The sequence below is a fragment of the Nerophis ophidion genome, linkage group LG08 (assembly GCF_033978795.1).
Source record: "Nerophis ophidion isolate RoL-2023_Sa linkage group LG08, RoL_Noph_v1.0, whole genome shotgun sequence".
NCBI lineage: Eukaryota > Metazoa > Chordata > Actinopteri > Syngnathiformes > Syngnathidae > Nerophis > Nerophis ophidion.
In genome coordinates, this window is record NC_084618.1 from 42,029,984 (window position 1) to 42,051,920 (window position 21,937).

The 21,937-nt window shown below is 38.0% G+C and overlaps 1 protein-coding gene and 1 long non-coding RNA gene across 2 annotated transcripts in view; one reads left to right on the forward strand and one right to left on the reverse strand.

Moving 5' to 3' along the window:
* Positions 1-9,039, forward strand: part of LOC133557801 (uncharacterized) — a 32,867-nt gene extending 23,828 nt beyond the window's left edge. The window contains exon 4 of the long non-coding RNA XR_009807849.1: positions 8,501-9,039. This is a non-coding gene — a long non-coding RNA (uncharacterized LOC133557801). The remainder of the gene's footprint in view (positions 1-8,500) is intronic.
* On the reverse strand, positions 4,666-21,487 carry adprm (ADP-ribose/CDP-alcohol diphosphatase, manganese-dependent). The gene is made up of 3 exons (XM_061908603.1): positions 20,724-21,487; positions 11,007-11,132; positions 4,666-7,788 (listed from the first exon to the last, which is right to left on the reverse strand). The coding sequence occupies exons 1-3, from the start codon at positions 21,295-21,297 to the stop codon at positions 7,496-7,498; spliced, it is 993 nt and encodes a 330-aa protein (XP_061764587.1). The 5' UTR covers positions 21,298-21,487; the 3' UTR covers positions 4,666-7,495.
* Between the last annotated feature and the right edge of the window lie 450 nt (positions 21,488-21,937).

The following is a 21,937-nucleotide window of genomic DNA, read 5'->3' on the forward strand; positions in this document are numbered from 1 at the left end:
GCACACAATTAAATAAAAACTAATTACTGATTACATGTAAATCAATATACATCATACCTCCATCCATCCATCCATTTCTACAGCTTATTCCCTTTGGGGTGACGGGGGGCGCTGGTGCCTATCTCAGCAACAATCGGGCAAAAGGCGGGGTACATCCTGGACAAGTCGCTACCTCATCACAGGGCTAAATAGTAACAATAACATTTAAAAATTACATACACACATAATCATGAATGAAATTAAAAACAAGAATACATAAAGTGTTGAACTACAGTATTTCCTTGAATTGCCGCAGGGCATATAGTATGCGCCTGCCTTGAATTACTGCCGGGTCAAACTCGCTTCCCAAAATAATTAGCGCATGCTTAGTATTACTGCCTGGTCAAACTCGTGACGTCACTAGTGAGACTTCTCCTGTCATCATTTTCAAAATGGAGGAGGCTGATTTGAATACCGGTAATTTGAAATCGCATAAAGGGAAGAAGATTAAGAGCTATTCAGTAGGATTTAAGGTCCAAGCTTACATCACACTCAAATTTTTACTGCATACCTTTGGTAAGTGCCGGAGTGAGAAAAAGGTTTTAAATTAATTAGCGCCCCGGCGGCAATTGAAGGAAATACGGTATACCCAAACAATGCAACAAACAGCTAACATACCGTATTTCCTTAAATTGCCGCTGGGGCGTTAATTAATTTAAAACCTCTTTGGAAGTGGGACTAAATAAAAACAAATCCCTGATTACATGTAAATCAATCTACATCATAAATAGTAACAATAACATTTTAAAATTACATACACACATAATCATGTATGAATGAAATTAAAAAAAAGAAATACATAAAGTGTTGAACTATACCCAAACGATGCAACAAACAGCTAACATAATTGTAAAGGGAAAAAAAGTACTTCATCTCTGATAGTGTTTATTAAATCAGCAAATACAGGGCAAAGAGACACTGTACAGTATAAGAACATCCATCCATTTTCTACTGCTTGTCCCTTTTTTGGGAGATGCAGGGGGTGCTGGAGCCTATCTCAGCTGCATTCGGGTGGAAGGCGGTGTACACCATGGACAAGTCGCCACCTCATCACAGGGCCAACACAGAGAGATAGACAACATTCACACTCACATTCACACACTAGGGCCAATTTAGTGTTGCCAATCAACCTATCCCCAGGTGCATGTCTTTGAAAGTGGGACTAAATAAAAACAAATCACTGATTACATGTAAATCAATATACATCATAAATAGTAACAATAACATTTTAAAATAACATACACACATAATCATGAATTAAATTAAAAACAAGAATACTTATTATTCATAGCTGTATGTAGAAGTGTCTGGTTGTATCCGCTGCTTTAATGTCTTTGATGTCCTTTGTTTTTTTTTTATGTTTGATGTTTCCCTCTTACACACATGTGTGAGGGATGTGTATTATGGCTAAGAGTTGGCCTCAGTCTGGACCTCCTCTTCAAGGGCCAAGGCTTAGACCGATTTGTCTATTTTATTTTAATTTAATCTTCTATTTTTTTCTCCATAGTACCATAGTAACCAATTAATTACTACAGTAACTAGTACATCATCCAAAAGCACAGATTCCAACCATGGAAATACTTTGTATAGTTCAAGACTTACGGTCATTTGAAAACATCACTGCACATCATAATAGTAGCTACTGTTTCCATCTTAAATATCTAAAAAAATATTATTTGGGAATGTCCGGGGGCCAGATCAAAATACTTAACGGGGCGCGTGTGGCCCCCGGGCCTTAATTTGCTGAGCTCTGATGTTCAGTATAACAACATCCATCCATTCTCTACCGCTTGTCCCTTGTTCTGGGGTCGCGGGAGGTGATGGAGCCTATCTCAGCTGCTTTCGGGCGGAAGGCGGGGTACACCCTGGACAAGTCGCCACCTCATCGCAGGGCCAACACAGATAGACAGACAACATTCACACTCACATTCACACACTAGGGCCAATATAGTGTTGCCAATCAACCTATCCCCAGGTGCATGTCTTTGGAAGTGGGAGGAAGCCGGAGTACCCGGAGGGAACCGCATAGTCACGGGGAGAACATGCAAACTCCACACAGAAAGATCCAAAGCCCGGGATTGAACTCAAGACTACTCAGGACCTTCGTATTGTGAGGCACATGCATAAAACCCCTGTACCACCGTGCTGCCAGTATAATAACAGTAAGGGTATAATATATAATAACATACATTCATTAAACAAAAAATTGTAATTTGATTGATACTAAATAATAAATGACTAGGTAATAATACAACATATACACTGTGTATACAGCATATAACATATATTTATTCGTGAATATATATATATATATAGTTATGGCCAAAAGTATTGGGAGTAACTTATTTATGACTTAAATGTTTTTGTTTCATCAACCTCTCATGATTGTGATATTGGGTGGTGTGGCGATATAGTGACCGTTCAAAAGCTTTAGTTAAAGTTAAAGTACCACTGATAGTCACACTAGTGTGGTGAAATTATCTTCTGCATTTGACCCATCCCCTTGTTCCACCCCCTGGAACAAGGGGATGGAACCAGGAATCATTTTTGGTGATTTAACCCCCAATTCCAACCCGTGATGCTGAGTGCCAAGCAGGGAGGTAATGGGTCCCATTTTTATAGTCTTTGGTATGACTCGGCCGGGGTTTGAACTCACAACCTACCGATCTCAGTCGGACACTCTAACCACAAGGCCACTGAGTAGGTCTGAGGGTTCACAATACTGGTGAACAGTAAAAACTAAATTTAGTAGTAGTTTAACCCATAAAGAGTTGATATATATTTGAATATATTGTTGTGGCATAATTAATATTTTTAGTAATTTCCTGTCTGAACAACAATTTTAGTCAAAGTGCTTCTTATGTGCTTGTGTATGCTGATATGCCTTAACTGCCTTGGCCTGTTTTTGGACTAAAGATAACACATTTTTGCTCCCCCAGATCTACAAACAAAGATATTCTTTCCTAACTCCTTCTAGACAGAAGGACCACAAGCCCTGTGAGTCTCCTATATTTGCAAAACCCCGTAAGGTTTAATTGATAATTTTTCTATTTGTGTGTATGTGCGTGTCTGTGTGTGTGTGTGTATATATATATATATATATATATATATATATATATGTGTGTGTGTGTGTGTATATTTATTTAGAAATAATACTGTTCATTTGAAATCTATGTGAAAAAAATAGACAAAGAGAAAGATTGAGTTGACACTTGTGGCCCGAAGAAGGACAGGGTCCTTAAGGTAATAATAGCCCTGAGCTAGTCTGGTTTCCACCCCCTCGGATTAAATAGTATTACAAGGTACTCATACTGGTACCTGGCAGTAATTCGTAGATTTCAGGGTGTTCAAAACACCTGACTTTGACGCAAATACAGCTGACTGATTCCGAGGTGTTTTAAAAACACCTGGCTGTGACGGACTTAGAATCCATCGACTGTTGTTATCGGAGTTCGGGAGAAATTGCCTTATTAAGTTTTCCATGGGAAATAAGATCTAAAAAAATAATACGGCGGTTCAGAGTAAGATGGGTGGAACTCAGCATTGGCTAAAGATATGTGCAGGAAATATGGGGATGAATTTGTTGAATGTCTTCGTGCACGGCTGGAACAGTTTAGTTTTCCAAACACTGGCGATTTGAGTAAGTGTCAGTTGGCAGCTCTGAAGCTCAATTTAGAAAAGTAAAAGATGAGTTGATTACAGGGAAGTCTGTCAAAACTACTGACCTCTAACTGAGGTTGTTTACGATTGGACCTTTGGAAGATGACTGGGTCTGCCACTGCCCCAAGAAGAACCATCCGTCCTCATCGTCTAACCTACACCTGAAGATGCCGCGATACCTGGTCTTCGGCCCACGCCACTCCCTCCAGTCCTGGGCCCGTACCCGCGTTGGGCACAGGGTGCAGCAGGGGACACAATATCTCCCATTGCCTGGCCACGTTCATGTGGGTCTACCACAGTACAGATGTATCTTACCACCATCCATTTGTGAATATGGACTGAATAAATGATGGGTTCTCAGTCCTCACTGAAAAGTGCCTTATAAATCAAATCCATTATTATTATATAACAAAATACTAAAATATTTTTAAATAATAGATGCTTTTTGCCAATGTCCATTCATACTTTGGAGACACATTTCTTGTATAGTATTGCACCTCGGCCCTTGTGCAGTTAGCTATAAGTCCAATGTCATTTCCAATCAGCATACATTTGCAATCTAATATCTACAGTATTTAGGTTGCACCCAATCATTCTGAGCTGCTCTTGAAAGCTTTGAATATTTACTCAGTTTTATATCTTCCAATCTTGCTTTACATTAAAATCACTTAGCAGTTCTTAGACCAAAGTTTCAAGAGAAAACTTTTCAATAACTGCTGCTTCAGTATTTAAAAAAAAAAAAACATTTTACGTTGTTACATTTAGTCTTTTACAATATATTCGCCGCAGAAAAAAACAAGTACTTTTGGTGGAATCACATAAATGAAACATTTAAGCATGGAAGTCACTCCCTAGAAAGTTTGGCACAACTGAACAATCGCATGTATTGATCTTGATCGTGGAGCTAAAATGCAGGTTTTGCTTAATCACAAGTATTGTTCATAACTACCAAGGCAACGACACAACTGCCGATTCAAGTATATTTATTGTCATATTTCAGAGTTAAGTGCAATGTGGCGTGTTAGTGCAATATCGATGTATTGAGCTGATTGTGTCATCAAAAAGGCATCATTGTAGCTCATACAAACATTTCACAATAAATCTTATGAGGAAATCTGGTATTTACAATATGCATGTCAAAACAAAATAAAGTTGAGTTTACAGTACTATTTGCAATCTCTGTCATTGAACTGCTAGTATCAAATGTATTTAATACAGTCGCCAAAATGTTTGAGAATGACTTAATTTTGTGTATTAATAATTCTGCTTCTTATTTAAGAGTAGATTTTTCTTGTCGAATTAAAGGGGTTCACAAAAATGAAACAGCAAAGAATTTAAGTCACTTTCAAAACACTTGGCTGTATTTTATGAAGTGCAATGTTAACATGACCTTTTGCAAAAGTGTCTGTTTTCCTTATACAGTAGGCTATATTGCACTTGTAATTTCATTTTTTGTCCATCCAAATTAAAATGTAGTTCATTTCAGTGCTAAACAATGGATGTGAAAATTTTAAGAAAGACCCCCCCTACATTTTATCATTGAACCTTAATCAACTAATGCCCAGCAATTAATCCAGTGGAGCCTGAGGGCAATATATGTGTGTGTGTATACACACACACATACATACATACATACATACATACATAAATACATACATACATATACACATATATATATATATACATACATACATGTATATATATATACACACATACATTTTATATATATATACATTCATACATACAAACACACACACATATATATATATATACATAAACATCCATCCATCCATCCATTTTCTACCGCTTATTCCCTTTCGGGGTCGCGGGGGGCGCTGGCGCCTATCAAATACTGGATATATTTATACATTACATATACCGGTATGTAAATATATTGTATGTATATATATATATATATATATATATATATATATATATATCATATATTCGTGCATATATTATATAGCCATCCATTTTCTACCGCTTGTCAAAATATATATATATATAATATCAAATATATAATATCTGAATATTATATTATATATACATCCATTTTCTACCGCTTGTCCCTTTTTTGGGGGTCGCTGGAGCCTATCTCAACTGCATTCGGGCAGAAGGCCGCGTACACCCTGGAAAGGTCGCCACCTCATCGGAGGGCTAACACAGATAGATAGACAACATTCACACTCACATTCACACACTAGGGCCAATTTAGTGTTGCCAATCAACCTATCCCCAGGTACATGTCTTTGGAGGTGGGAGGATACATATATATATATATATATATATATATATATATATATATAAAAATCATATATAATATATACATATTATACATACATTATATTATATAAATATAAATATTATGTATAATATATAAATATATATACACACATTAAACTTAAAAGTTGGAGTATCAATGAGTGTCACACACCCACACTAGGTGTGGTGAAATTTGTCCTCTGCATTTGACCCATACCCTTGATCACCCCCTGGGAGGTGAGGGGAGCAGTGGGCAGCGGTGGCAGCGCCCGGGAATAATTTTCTGTGATTTAACCCCCAATTTCAACACTTGATGCTCAGTGCCAAACAGGGAGGTAATGGGTCCCATTTTTATAGTGTTTGGTATGACTCGGCCGGGGTTTGAACTCACGACCTGCCAATCTGTTGGAGATGTAACGTAAACATGTTTCAATACCTTGACCGCCATGTTAGATTGGTACCAGTGTGTGGTGGCAGGTATAATATCCAGTCATGAATTATAGCCTTTAGTTCCCAGGACCTCAGATGCACAGTCCCTAATGATATAATTGCTATAAATGGCTTAAAAATACCTCTATCAATTACTGGCGAAATATTAAATTATAAATGCTTTCCATTTGAGGCTAAAAAAGTAGTCCTCGCCCTTGTGACCTACAGGCTAAAGAATGCTACAAACAAGTAATAACCATGGCCATGAACGAACCAGTTGCTTGTGTTTCTCTTGTATTAGCTTCCTAAGAAATGTAGAATTTGATTCGAAACTAACTGAGTTTTAATCTCTATTTTCTCATAATGACAAGTTTATTTCTATTGATAGGTTTGCTGTCATCCCCATCAATGAAGTAGTCTTGTTTTCACTAATGGTGCTGCCTGCTCGCCAGCATAGGCATCATTGCACCTTCACATTTGTCTGCTGCTTCCTGGTGAGCCTGGTGCTGAAGTGGAGTATTACAATCTTTGCTGTCGTATTGGGACTACTGTGTTGTGTACTTCCCCCACTCATTTTTCAGTTCTACATTAACCCAACTGTTCGAGACAGACAGCACACCACATAGCCTTGGTAACCCTGCGTTTGTCGCCAAGTTCTTACCCATGTGGTGTACAGTTGATTGTCTTTGTAATATGAGTAACGCAGTTCTTGACCTGCCTTACTGTATGTGTGAAGTGCCTTGACATAACTTCTGTAGGAAATTGGCACTACCAGTATATAAATAAAATTGACTTCACTCTTTCATTTTTCTGTGAAAAAAGTTTGTCCAACCCTGTGACTTAAAACAAAGTCTGGATAAGAATTTTCATATAAGAATTTTCATATAATTTTAGATCAAGCACAGGGGAAAACAAAGTAACATTCAAGGCGGATGATTTCAAATCATCCCTAGGCTAAATTGAAAAGAAGAGAGTCTGGAGCAAATACGAAAGAGAGAAAAAGTGCAATAACATTTCCTCCAAAATATGGTGTACATTTCTTAAAATGGATGGCCTACAAGGAAAATAAAATGTTTAGTAATGTCAGTCTAATGACTAAGCGTCATCAGGGAAATACAAGGTCTATATCTGGGATCCTCCCGTTCCCTTTCAAGACCATCTGGTCTTCGTACACCGAGATGGTGCCAAAGGCATTGCTGCCAGGTGGAGTCTCGATAATTGCCTCCAACGTCAGGTGGTGCACTCCGATGCTTTTATCCCAGTAATATCCACCATCGTGATCGTGCCCTGCAATGAAACACACCACGCTGCTGTGGCACTGGATGATGGACAGGAGCTCGTCAAAGTTCCAGGCCAAGCAGGAAGGGACTGTGGACCTTGGGTGGACTGGGAGGTGACCTGAAAAGTTAAAAAAGAACAGGATCATATCGTGGTGGAAAATCTTGAGCATTATCTTAGCTCTATGTTTACGGACGCATAAAAGAGGCCTACAGAAAAAACAACACCTTAAACTGTACACTGGCGCACAATCCATTCGATTAATAAAAGTTTGTGTTAAAGTTCACTCAGAAGCTCATCGCATTTGGAGAAAAGACAATGCAGAGGTTTCTAGACTAGCCTAGCCACTAACCCAAATCAGCTGGCTCTCCAAACTATTCTGTTGGCAAATGTAAGATCCCTGGACAATAAAATGGACCACTTATTACTGCTACGGACTACTCGGTGAGACGTAATTTTTTTCATCTTTGGTGATTGCTGTGTTTTTGTGTTCCTGGAATGATTGCATAATTACAACATCCCTGACTCCGCCGTACAACTCGGACTTCACTTTGAAGGGCTCTCTGCATTCTTCCAAAAAATACTTATGTTGTTGCAGTTTGCATGTAAGTTTCTAACCTAACTCTCGCCAGATCCTTGACATTCACTGAGCTCCACACAAGAATCTGGGAGTTCTCAAAAGGGGATGTATTTCAGAAGGCGGGGCTTTGTAAAAAAACCCAAAAACAAACATTTTATATGATTGGATAAACCACTTGTCCATTATCTTGAATGACGTGCTACTTCAACCATCTATCCATCCATCCATTTTCTACCGCTTATTCCCTTTTAGGGTCACGGGGGGCGCTGGCGCCTATCTCAGCTACAATCGAGTGGAAGGCGGGGTAAACCACTCACATCGAAATCAACCTGTGACGCTGAAGAGAGCAGAGCTGGGAAATCCAAACCTGGTCAGAAGATGAGATAAAACATCCTTGCCACCAATGAATGCTTTCAAACCCATTCGATGTTCATCTTTTAAATAAATAATATTCGATTGATGTCGCAAAACAGTTGCAATAGCAGAATCAATGTTAGCTCTTGACTCCTCGATGCGTGCCGCCATTGTTGTTTGACTCAAACAGTTGCTTCGGCACTCCGTTAGTTCTATGAGATCCTGCCCGGCGATCCTGATTGATTCATTATTTTTTGCTATCTTGAAGGAGTTTGCATTGCCGCTGAGTCCAGATCCTTGAGTTGAGCTCAGCGAACTACAAGGGTCTGGCGAGAGTCAGGTTAATAAGTTTCTGCTGTTAAAATGAATAATTTACAGGTTGTTGTCAGATGTATTATACATAGTATTATATTGTTTATCTGTGTAATAAAAACATTTATTACCAATGTGGGAGAAACATTTTTTTTATCTGGATTTATATCAGTCTCTAATAATTTTATGTTGGATATTGCAGAAAGTTTAAATTTCCATATTTTCCTGTCAGCTATATTTTGTGTTGCTTCAATAGTGTCCATGAGTATTGATAATGTGCTCCTAAATCCTCCTAATCCAGGTCTTCTTGTTCAGTAATCCCTTGGAACATGGTGTGTTGATGTTGAGTGTAGTAGATGTTTGTTTTCCATCGGACTCAATCATCAAGCATGTGAGCACCCTTTGAGAAAAAAAAGAGGTCAACTGACAAAAAAAAAAGGATCGGCACAGAGTGATGCCTTACAAACCCCGAAGAAAAATAAAGAAAATCAACAGAAATTCTTCAATTGGGTAGATTTCTACACTATATTTTACCTTTTGATTTCTTCTCGCCTAAATAAATGATAAGTGGGTTGTACTTGTTTAGCGCTTTCCTACCTTCAAGGTACTCAAAGCGCTTTGACACTACTTCCACATTCACCCATTCACACACTGATGGAGGAAGCTGCCATGCAAGGCGCTAACCAGCACCCATCTTGCTCAGGACACAACGGACATGACGAGGTTGGTACTAGGTGGGGATTGAACCAGGGACCTCGGGTTGCGCACGGCCACTATTCCACTGCGCCACTCCGTCTCTACCAACCTCTTTTGGTGGTCTCTTTGACACATACATGTTCCATGTAATGTACCACATTATTTTTACGTTTTTTTTTGTAGATAAATTACTAACATTATTATTGAAAATGTAACGTCAAATTTTATAATATGCCTGCAAATAACTCAGGAAACGCTTCCCATTTGGCTACTATATCCTGTAGCCCCACCTCCTCGGGTAATATGCTTCCTTGCTATCCACACGGGACAATTAAGTAAGTAATAAGTAAGTAAGTACGTAAGTATTGCTTTAGTTATGAAAAATGTAGCGGCTTCCAGTCCCAAATTGACGTTATTTCATTAAAGGCCTACTGAAAACCCACTACTACCCACCACGCAGTCTGATTTTTTATATATCAATGATGAAATATTAACTTTGCAACACATGCTAATACGGCGTTTTTACTTTACTAAATTGCAATTTTAAATTTCCCGGGAGTTTTTTCTTGAAAACGTAGCGTAATGATGACGTGTACGCTTGACGTCACGGGCTGTTAGGAACATGAGCGCTGGGCACACACACAGCTAAAAGTTGTCTGCTTTAACGGCGTGATTACACAGTATTTTGGAAATCTGTGTTGCTAAATCTTTCGCAATTTGTTCAATTAATATTGGAGAAGTTAAAGTAGAAAGACGGAGTTGGGAAGCTTTAGCCTTTAGCCACACAAACACACGGTGATTCTTTGTTTAAAATTCACGGAGGTGAAACTTTACTATGGATCAGAGCAGACATGGATCCGAACCGTCAACGTACACTTCCGACTATCAGGTACTGTTAAACTCACTAAAACACTAGCAACATAATAGAAAGATAAGGGATTTCCCAGAATTATCCTAGTAAATGTCTCTAAAAACATATGAATCCGTCTCAATGGAATCGCGTTTTTTCCTTTTTTTTCTAGTCCGTCGCTATCAATATCCGCAAACACGAATCTTTCATCCTCGCTCAAATTAATGGGGAAATTGTCGTTTTCTCGGTCCGAATAGCTCTTTTTGTTGGAGGCTCCCATTAAAATCAATGTGAATATGTGAGGCGCCATCAACATGTGACGTCATCGCCTGCGACTTCCGGTAGAGGCAGGGCTTTTCTCCAGTTGCGAAATTTATCGTGGATGTTTTCTACTAAATCCTTTCAGCAAAAATATGGCAATATCGCGAAATGATCAAGTATGACGCATAGAATGGACCTGCTATCCCTGTTTAAATAAGAAAATCTCATTTCAGTAGGCCTTTAAAGTATGCTGAAAATAGAACATGCAAAAGCGGTGTTACTTACTGATAAGTGAGACTTTCTCCTGTTTCTTGTCAGCTGAGGACAGAACATCATTGAGCCAGTCCAGCTGGGTCTCACTGAAGCCGCCATTGTACTTTGTGAACCTCTGCTTCAAGTCGTCCAATTGCACTGAGACAAGAAAACACTGGGGTTTGTTAAATGATACATTTCTTTACCAGATTAATCATAGATTCAAAATTGATTATTCACATGTTCCCATATATTCATATGTGACCCAAAAAAAATGAAAAATTAAGCAAAATGTTTATTTTAATTTTAAGATTTGGCTAACAGGAAGGTATCCTATCACCTTCAATTTATATACGTGCTGCCCTCTGCTGGCAATCCTGTTCCATATAACATTGACTATGTTACATGTTATTTGTTTTGAAATTACTTTGAGGTTTGACACTTCAGACTTCTGTTGCTAGTAAGCACACAGTGCAGAGCAGCAGACTGCTCTACTGCTGTACAACAAAGTTAGCGGCCAATATTTCTATTCACAGAGTTTGGTTACATGTCTGTCATTTGCTTTTTTATGTCAAGTTTGTTATGTTAAAATCTAATTTATAGCCTTTGGATATTTGTACAAGTTCAAACAATTGCAATGCAAATTTTAGTTACCTGTAAATGGGATCGTCCATTGAACGTTAACGTTAAAATAGGGGCATGAGACCCAACCTTTATCGTGTATGGTTGTATTAATTTATTTTATTTTTTTAAAGTTTGTACCAAGCTATATTGGTGATTTAACATGATTCCTAAATGTATGTGCTCTCCATGTGTATATTAATGTATTCTCATTTCTGTGCTTACTTTTACAGTAACTTAATGGTGTCGACTCGCAGTAGTTCTCAAACTTTTTTCACTTAGTACTACATCAGAAAACACTTGGCTCTCCAAGTACCACCACAATAATCAACATTAAAATACAGTCGCGTAGTAGGTATAAATATTCACTAAAAAGATTAAGATTAAAATTAATTTATTTCAAAGGAGACAATGGAATTTCATTAAACACATGACTACACATGGTTAAAAAAGACAGAATTAGCCAGATGTCCAGTTTTCATCTGTAGTCCCCTAACATTAAACTAGGAGCATGAGAGCCAACCTTTATCGTGTACATTTGTATTGTGTAAGGCAGAGGTTTAAATTAACAATTATAATCAATATTTTTGGACACTATAACATTATACTTGAGTTTGAAAAGTAACACTGTGTTTGAATATAGGAAAATAAAACACTGCAAATAATGAACCAAATATCTGGAGACCAAATGCCAATGGTGGTACATGTACCATAGTTTGAGAATCATTGGTGTAGACAAATAAAAAAAGTAGTTTTTCCCATCTCTAATTTAAATAACTGTTTATCCAGCTGCCAACCTAAAATCCTACATTCAGGGATGGCAGAATAATACATATACACACATATATAGTATACACACATACATACACATACAGACTCACGCACACACACACACATATATGTATACATATATATATATATATGTATACATATATATATATATATGTATACATATATATATATATATATATATATATATATATATATATATATATATATATATATATATATATATATATATATATATATACATATATACATATATACATATATATATATATATATATATATATATATATATATATATATATATATATATATATATATATATATACATATACATATATATATATATATATATATATATATATATATATATATATATATATATATATATACACACACACACACACTCAAACATCTATACACACGCATATATACACACAACATACACACACATACACACACACGATAAATCAAATTTTTTGTCAGAATTCCACCTTCTACACGGCAATTAAGTTTCTTGAAGGTTTTGTAAAAGTATAGAAAACGTTTAATGAAAAGTGCGTGTTCAAAATAATAGCAGTCCCGAGTAAAATTAATGAGGTCATTGATTATGTAAAAAAAATAAGTATTAACCAGATGGCCCTTGATTAAGGATCAAGGCAGCTGAGGCTGCATGTGTTTGCTGTGCGATTGTCCTTGAAAAACAGAGTAAAATAGGTCCTTCAAGACACTGTTCAGAAGAAGTGTATTCTTTGATTAAGAAATTAATAAAAGAGGGAAAAAACAATAAAGAAGTGCAGAAAATTATAGTTTGTTCAGCCAAAATTATATCAAACGCTTTAAAATGGCAGCCAAAACCAGAAACACAAGGAAGAAAAAGAAAACAGACTATTTGAATGGATCGCAGAATAACCAAAATGATAAAGGCTCAGCCAATGATCAGGAGGATCGAAGATGTAAGATTGCCTGTGAGTACTGTAACAATCAGACAACGACTACGTGAGACCAAGCTACCAACAAGAAGCCCTTGCAAAGTTCCATTGTAAAAAAAACAACACGTACTGAAGCAATTACAATTTGCCAAAGAACACATTGAGTGGCCTGAAAAGAAATGGCGTAATATTTTGTGGACTGACGAGAGTAATTTTTGGGTTGAAGGGCCACAGGCAGTTTGTTAGACATCCTGCTAACACTAAATTCAAGCCAAAGTATAAGGATGTGGAGGTGTTTCTTGTACTATGGTGTTGGTCCTAGTAATCACATACCAGGGATCATGAATAAGTTTGAGTACATCAGAATACTGGAATAAGTCATGTTGCTGGATGCTGAAGAGGAAATGCCCTTAAAATGGATGTTTCAACAAGACAATGACTCCAAACACACCAGCAAGTGACCAAAATCATTGAATCCATTTCCAGTAATGGATTGGCCAGCACAATCCCTGGGCCTTAATCCCAAATAAAACTTGTGAGCTGACATAAACAATGCTGTCCATGAGGCAAAATCAAGAAATGCAGAGAAATTGTGGAACGCAGTGCAATATATTAGGGCTGTCAAAGTTAACGTGATAATTCAACGTTGACTATAATTTTCACTAAATTATTCAACAGGCGATTAACGCACACACGTCCATTTTGACCCTCGGGTCGTGCCGTAGCGGGGGGAACTTGGCTGCAGTTAACTTGCTACTGATGAGCCACAAGCGAGCAGAAATAGACAAAGGAAAGTCAGCCTAATGGAAATGTCAGGTTCAAAGCGATGGCAAGTTGTTCTCCCGACAAGGACTATTTTTCCCCGTGAGAAGAGGCGACATCCCTGCAGCAACAGCCTGCTGCGCGCATCGTTCAGGTGGGTGATGGTTCGCTTCTGTGTTCTCACACTGTCTCAAACCACCCGCCTTCAAAATAAAAGCGCTACACTATACATCCGTTTTGACTACATTTACAAAATAAAATTGTCTTACATTACGATCACGCTTTGTCACTAGGTATGGGCACCGGATCCGGTACTTTTTTGGCAGCGATCAAAACCAGCTTGTACTACCAGGCACCGATTCACGTAACCTCCTGCGGTGCCATGTTTCGGTGCCTGCAATCAAAAGGAATTTATGTCGATAGTAACACCATTGACGTCGCCAAGCCAGTCACCATCGTAAAGCTTGCCAACAGGAAATCCAAAATGGCATTGCTGACACAGGGAAAAAAGCTGAAGGAGACAACTGTGTACATGAACGAGCACCTCACTAAACGCGATGTTGAAATTGCCAAGAATGCGCGCGACTTGAGGAAATGGGGGAATATTCAGGTATTTTGGGCGCGCCAACTGCAAAATCTACATAAAGTTGAATGGTTGTTCACAAGCAAGAATCCGAGTTGTCAAAGACATCAAGCATCTGGACGAATATCAGAACTCCCAGTAACTACAACAACAACGACGATAATGGAGTCTGACATCAACATTTAACTATAAAATTACAACGCTCAAAGGGATTACCGAACAAGAAAATCTTTATTCCGATGCACATCCATCTACACTTACAGACATTCTTAGAGCAATGCAAAAGTTTGGTGAACAGGAATATATTGAACTGAAAACCTTCAGCAGTATCGATCACAATAGTCCGGAATTAGAATTAAATAAGGTTATAGATCCAGACACATTTTTTTGTTTGTTTCGTATCAGGAATAATTGTTTTTATTATACGGACGAACAATATAACGGAAACAATAAAATAGACAACAAATTGTCAATTTTTCACCTAAACAGCAGACGTTTGTATGCAAACTACAACAACGTGAAGCATTTTTTGGAACAATTCAACAAACCCTTCAAAGTTATCACTATCTCAGAAACATGGATGGATGCTAAAACGGGAATGGACTTAGACCTGGAAGGATATGAACTAAATTATATAAACAAAACCAACAAGAATGGAGGGTGAGTAGCTTTGTAAGCATTGAAATATGTGATATAAAAAAAGCCAAAACATACTGATCAGTTGTATATATAGATCACCAAAATCAAACGCTGATACGTTTGCTGATACGTTTGAGAACTGGATTACGGCAACATTTACTGAACTCAGTCAAAAAAAATAACTCTTGTGCAGACTCTTTTACATTGACCTCTTGAACCCTAACAAACAAAAGTCCATCGATGACTTTATAGACAAAAAGTACAGCCTGAGTTGCTATCCTAAAATCACAAGGCCAAGCAGAATCTAAGGACACAGCGCCACACTTATTGATACTATTGTTACTAATGATTTTGATAATAATACTACAAGTGGTCTGCTAATATTTGAGTGATCATTTGCACGTTTTTATAATCTATGACAGAAACTACAATAAGAGAAACATTGATGCCAAAAAGATATTTCAAAAAATATGCACAGCTTTCAAGACTGATCCGAGAGATCAAAGTTGGAACAATGTATACGGTGAAAATGATGTAGATGATGCATATGACATTTTTTTGGGATAAATTCACAATGCTTTATGACTGTCTACTGAAAACAACTTATTAAGAAGCAAAAAATAAAAAATAATAATTCGACCATTGATGACAAAAGGACTGAAAATGCTTGCAACAAGAAAAATACATCATATAGAACATTTATTAAACAAAATTCCACAGAGGCAGAAAACAAGTACAACAAATATAAGAACAACTAGCATACTACGAACATGTAGAAAAGGATATTAGTCAATTATTGGAACAAAACAAAAAGAGAGCAACATGGTACATCCTAAATAGCATCATTAAAATTGTGTTAAGAAAGATTATCCAAAATACTTCTTAGATGGAAATGTAAAAAAAAATAACAACATGAAAAAAGTAGTTGAAAGCTTCTATTAGTACTTTGTGAATATTTGACTGAATCTGGAGGAAAAGATTCCAGAGCCCCATTTAGTTGAGTACTTGAATGACACTATAGACAGAAATCCTAACTCAGTGTTCCTCAAAAGTAAAGACCAACTGATTGTAACGTAATGAATATAGAAACAATAAAAAAGGTTACTGAAGAGATTTCAGAACCTTTAACATACAGTATTTTTCCGACCATTGGGCGCACCGGATTATAAGGCGCATTGCCGACGAGCGGGTCTGTTCATGTCTATTTTCATACAATATGGGCACATTAAAGGGGTCATATTGTGATTTTTTTTCTGCATTTAAAACACTTCCTTGTAGTCTACATACCATGTAATGGTGTTTCTCTGGTCAAAATGTTCCATAGATTATGTTTTACAGATCATCTTCAGGACGATTTTTGACCGTCTCTTCAGGATGTACCGTTTTGTGGGCGGTCTTCATTTACATGGCTCCACTTCGTCTCCTCCCCGTCATCTTTGTTGTATAGGGATGATGTTTGTTAAGAAATTATCCAGTTTGAGCCCATTATCGAATCCTCTTATCGAACCGGTTCCTTATCGAATCTCTTATCAAATCCAGATAGGTTGTTGTGTGTACACTGAGTTCCAAAAGCCATAGATGTTACATGACTGGGCCGGCACGCTGTTTATATGGAGGAAAAACAGATGCAACTGAGGACAGAATGTGGCCGTTATAGGGTGAAGGTTTCAGGTGAGAGGGCGCTAAAGGCACGCCCTCCGTGAGCATATAGTGCTGCTATGTGCGTTGAAAATTGTAATATTAAGTCGGCTCTTACCCGAGACTTCAGTGGATTATGGGACCTCCTTCTGTAGCTGTCAAAAAGGCAGCTGTGATCTTGGCTCCTCTCAGAGACACTGGCGTTCACCCCAGCCATCCGACTTTCAGGTATGACTTTAGAATCTCACTAAAATACTATTAACACAATAAGCAGATAAGGGCCCGGAGACGTCGCTTTTTCTTTTTTCTGTATGCTTCACTCTAACTTTCCTCATCCACAAATCTTTCATCCTCGCTCTATTTAATTCGGGAAATCGTCGCTTTCTCGGTCCTAATAGTTCTTGCCGCTTGAGGCTATGATTGTAAACAATGTGAGGATGTGAGGAGACCTACAACCCGTGACGTCACGCACACATCGTCTGCTACTTCCGGTAAAGGCAAGGCTTTTTTTATTAGCGACCAAAAGTTGTGAACTTTATCGTCGATGTTCTCTACTAAATCCTCTCAGCAAAAATATGGCAATATCGCGAAATGATCAAGTATGACACATAGAATGGACCTGTTATCCCCGTTTAAATAAGAAAATCTCATTTCAGTAGGCATTTAAGACTTTACTTAAATCAATAACCAAGCAGCATATCCTCATTCGTGGCTCACTAGTGCAACAACCGCCGGAAATGTGTCCCCTGAAAAACTGTCCGACTGGAACACTAATAACTGAAGTTCCGTGGGTGAATTATGTAAACTCACTGGACTGGTAGTTTTTAGCGCTTCTTGGCGATAGTTTTTAGCGCTTCCATAGCGAATAGTGACAGATATAAGTTAAAACTGTATGCCACTTTATATCAAAAATGGGAACAGCAAAGGATGAATGCCCCACAACAAGTAGATATGGAAAAAGAAGCTTACTGACTATGGTGTCAACGCAGACTACTATGGCGTATGTGCACAAATTTTTGGGACTGCAGAGTCCAAATACACATCAAAGAGAACTAATAGGTAAGAAAAAGGTGGTTTTGCATAATATTGCAAAACAAAACCTCAGAATGTCTTCTAATTGGTATATCATTTTGGGCTTGCTTGCTAACATCAGTTTGCAGTGCACACATATCTTCTATGTGCGGCTGCCATCTACAGGTCACATTTATCATTACATCATGTACCAAATAACATTTATTTGAGGTCAGTAAGCGCAACCTGAATCAATCCGTACATTAGGCACACTGTCGATTTTTGAAAAAATGGAAGGATAAATATAAATATGGTATATCAGCAACCATCCATCCAGCCATCCATTTTCTACCGCTTATTCCATTTCAAACAGGAAAATTCTCAGACAACACGAAAATAGCTAAAGTTGTACCAATTTATAAACACCAGTTTACAAACTGCACACCTGTTTCTCTACTTCCACAATTTTCAAAAATGATTGAAAAACAATTCAACAACAGATCGGACAAATTAATTAATAAAAATGAAACAGACAACTAATACGAATAGTCAACATTTCAACATCAATGGCATCAATCAAAATAACGCAAGAGATTACCAATGAAATAGATAGTAAACAGTGCGCAGCGGCAGTGTTTAAGGATTTAACAAAAACATTTGACACAATTAATCATATTATCTTAATAAACAAATTATAACAATATGGCATCAGGGGGCTGGTCTTGAACTGGGTAAGAAGCTATTTAACCAAAAGGAAGGAATACATGAAGATAGGAGAACAAACGTCTAAAGAGCTGCAAATACCTTGTGGCGTACCTCAAGGATCAATAGGACCAAAATTGTTCAATCTTTATTCAAACAACATTTGTAAAGTTACAAATGAATTAAAGTTAGCATTATTTGCAGATGACACAACTGTTTAGTTCAGGATCAAACACACAAAACCTAAGACAAATAACAGTAGAAATGAACACATGTTAAAGATCTTTTGACAAAAACCGACTTTGAATCTCAGTAAAATTAAAATAATGCCATTCGGTAACAGTAGAAGAGAAAGTGAAACCCAAAAAGAAATAGAGTAGATATTGAAAGGGTAAAAGAAAACCACCATTTGGGTTCAATATTACATGATAAAATGAACTGGAAACCTCATGTAAAAAATATACAACATAAAGGATCAAGAAACACGTCAATAATGAATAAAGCAAAATATGTTCTGGACCACAACTCACTCCATATTCTCTACTGCTCGCTAGTGTTGTCATGTCTGACTTACTGTGTAGAAATATAGGGAAATAAATACAAATGTGCGCTTCATTCACTAAAACGATGTTACAAAAAAGATAAATTAGAATAATACATAATGTTGTATATAGAGAAAATTCAAACCCTTTACTTCTTGAATCTAAATTATTGAAATTCAACGACTTGGAGGATTAGCTAACAGCTAAAATTATGTACAAAGCAAACAATAACTTGCTACCCAAGATGAGAAGAAATATAATTTTAGAGAAAAATCTCATTTAAAACATTTATATGCACGTACAACACTTAAGATCTTTAGCATATCCGTAAGTGGAATTAAATTATGGAATGAATGACTAGTTGGCGACTTGTCCAGGGTATACACCGCTTTCCGCCCGAAGAAGCTAAGATAGGCTGCAGCACCCCCCGCAACCCCGAACGGGACAAGCGGTAGTAAATGGATGGATTAACCAAATAAATGAAACAATGCACTAATATGACCAAGTTTAAGACATTGTTCAAACTACGAGTGTTGCAGAACAATCATTGTAAACAGAAAACAAAGACATCTTCTCTTTTCTTTGATGTGCCTGAAAGAGTGGCAGCACATCACAGTAGCTCCTTAGATTTCCTTCATTTTTGCTATCATTCACAACTTTTCTTGCTTTTCTTTATCATCACTTATCTTTTCGAACAATTATCCTTGTGGATCAATAAAGTTTGTATAGGTCGAAAATTGCTATGATATAAAAAGGGTTTTTGATTGATTGATTGAAACATTTATTAGTAGATTCCACAGTACAGTACATATTCCGTACAATTGACCACTAAATGGTGACACCTGAATAAGTTGTTCAACTTTTTTAAGTCGGGGTCCACGTTAATCAATTCATGGTAATTGGGTGGGATTGAAATAAGTTCTGTTTCAATATGTTACTATTTTGCATGTTAATAAACAACTAATTAATGGTGAATATGTGTTCCCCATGGTGAAGAAGGAGCTGAGCTGGAAGGCAAAGCTCTCAATTTACCGGTCGATCTACGTTCCTATCCTCACCTATGGTCATGAGCTTTGGGTCATGACCGAAAGGATAAGATCACTTAGAGATAGGGTGAGAAGCTCTCCCATCCGGGTGGAATTCAGAGTAAAGCCGCTGCTCCTCCACATCGAGAGGAGCCAGATGATGTGGTTCGGGCATCTGGTCAGGATGCCACCCGAATGCCTCCCTAGGGAGGTGTTTAGGGCATGTCCGACCTGTAGGAGGCCACGGGGAAGACCCAGAACTCGTTGGGAAAACTATGTCTCCCGGGAAGAGCTAGATGAAGTGGCTGGGGAGAGGGAAGTCTGGGCTTCCCTGCTTAGGCTGCTGCCCCAGCGACCCAACCTCGGATAAGCGAAAGAAGATGGATGGATTGATGTGTTCCCAATACTAAATTCCATAATAATTTAGAACAATTTCCTTTGTGGATCATTAAAGTCTGTCTAAGTCTGTGTCAAAGTCTAAAGTGTTACCCTAATTCTATATGGTTTACCTGGGGGGCAGTTGAGGTCCTCGTTGCTGTTGTGTTGTTTTATCAACGACAAAGCACGGCAGTACCGCAGACTGTCCTCCTCTACGCCCAGCAAGCTGACATCGAAAGCGTCCAGCACAACGAAGGTGAAGCCGGGGAAGGGAGTGAAGCTGTAAGCATTGATGTCCCCACCGGCCCGCCTTCCATCGCAGTGACCGTCGGCAAGCACCGAGCTGTTTAGCCGAGAACACAACAGCTCGCTTCTGGAAAAGTTATAGAGCTCATGGTTGCCCCACACATGGTGCACCTCCATGGAGCCCAGGCTGAACTCTTCCAGGACCCGGTCGAGTGCGACACTCGAGGCGCCGTGACGCTTGTTAGCGCCGTCGATGATGTCCCCCAGCTGGAGGATGAAGTTCGGCCTGGCGGCTGACTGACACCAAGCCTCCCGGGCTTCTTTGAGCAGCCGGAGACTGTTCCGGTAAAAGCGCTTTCTAGTCTGCGTGAAGTTGAAGGCGTCATCGATGTCAGCGTGCTGGATGTCAGCTATCACGCCGAACGTAAACAGCGGCTCTCGCTCACAACAGTCGTCCATTTTTTTTTGCTCCTTCCTAAAAGGGTTTATTTTTCTTCTTCTTCGTTGCTTCAATGGCGGAAGACGTGGTTCTTCTTCTCGCTTTAACGGCGGACGTCAACGTCTTGTTTCCGGAATACATCAGACTGTACACGTGCGGACACCTGTCTGTCATCGACCGGTTTACTGTGTAACGAATCAGTTTGCTCATGCGCCAAAGATCGGCCACTTCCGTTCCCTGCTTCAAAGCAGGTTTTCCAAAATAGAAGTATTTGTTTAATTTCTTTCAACAACGGTTAGCGAAATATCTCCCGATAACCTAAAATAATTGACAACTAAACCTTAAAAAAATGTTTTTAATCCATCCACGTTGTTATTTATTCAAATTTAAAGCTACCATTTTCAACTTTTTATTTAATTTTTTTTAATCTATTAAATAGAAACAAAAAAATATAAAATATAACGCAAATTTATGTAAATAACTACGCAATAAGAAAAACTTAAATGACAACGTAATAGAAAAAACAAAAAAAGAAAACATCAAACATCCATCAATCCATTTTCTACCGCTTATTAAAGTTAAAGTACCAATGATTGTCACACACACTCTTGGTGTGGCAAATCTATTCTCTGCATTTGACCCATCACCCTTGATCACCCC

Bases quoted from the DNA above. Each gene is read 5' to 3' on its own strand.
- adprm (XM_061908603.1), bottom strand. From the start codon at position 21,297: ATGGACGACTGTTGTGAGCGAGAGCCGCTGTTTACGTTCGGCGTGATA. The intron at 11,133-20,723 runs GTAAACCATATA...TTCTTGTCTCAG, and splicing joins GGACCTCAACTGCCCCCCAG to TGCAATTGGACGACTTGAAG. The intron at 7,789-11,006 runs GTAAGTAACACC...TTAACTTTTCAG, and splicing joins GGAGAAAGTCTCACTTATCA to GTCACCTCCCAGTCCACCCA.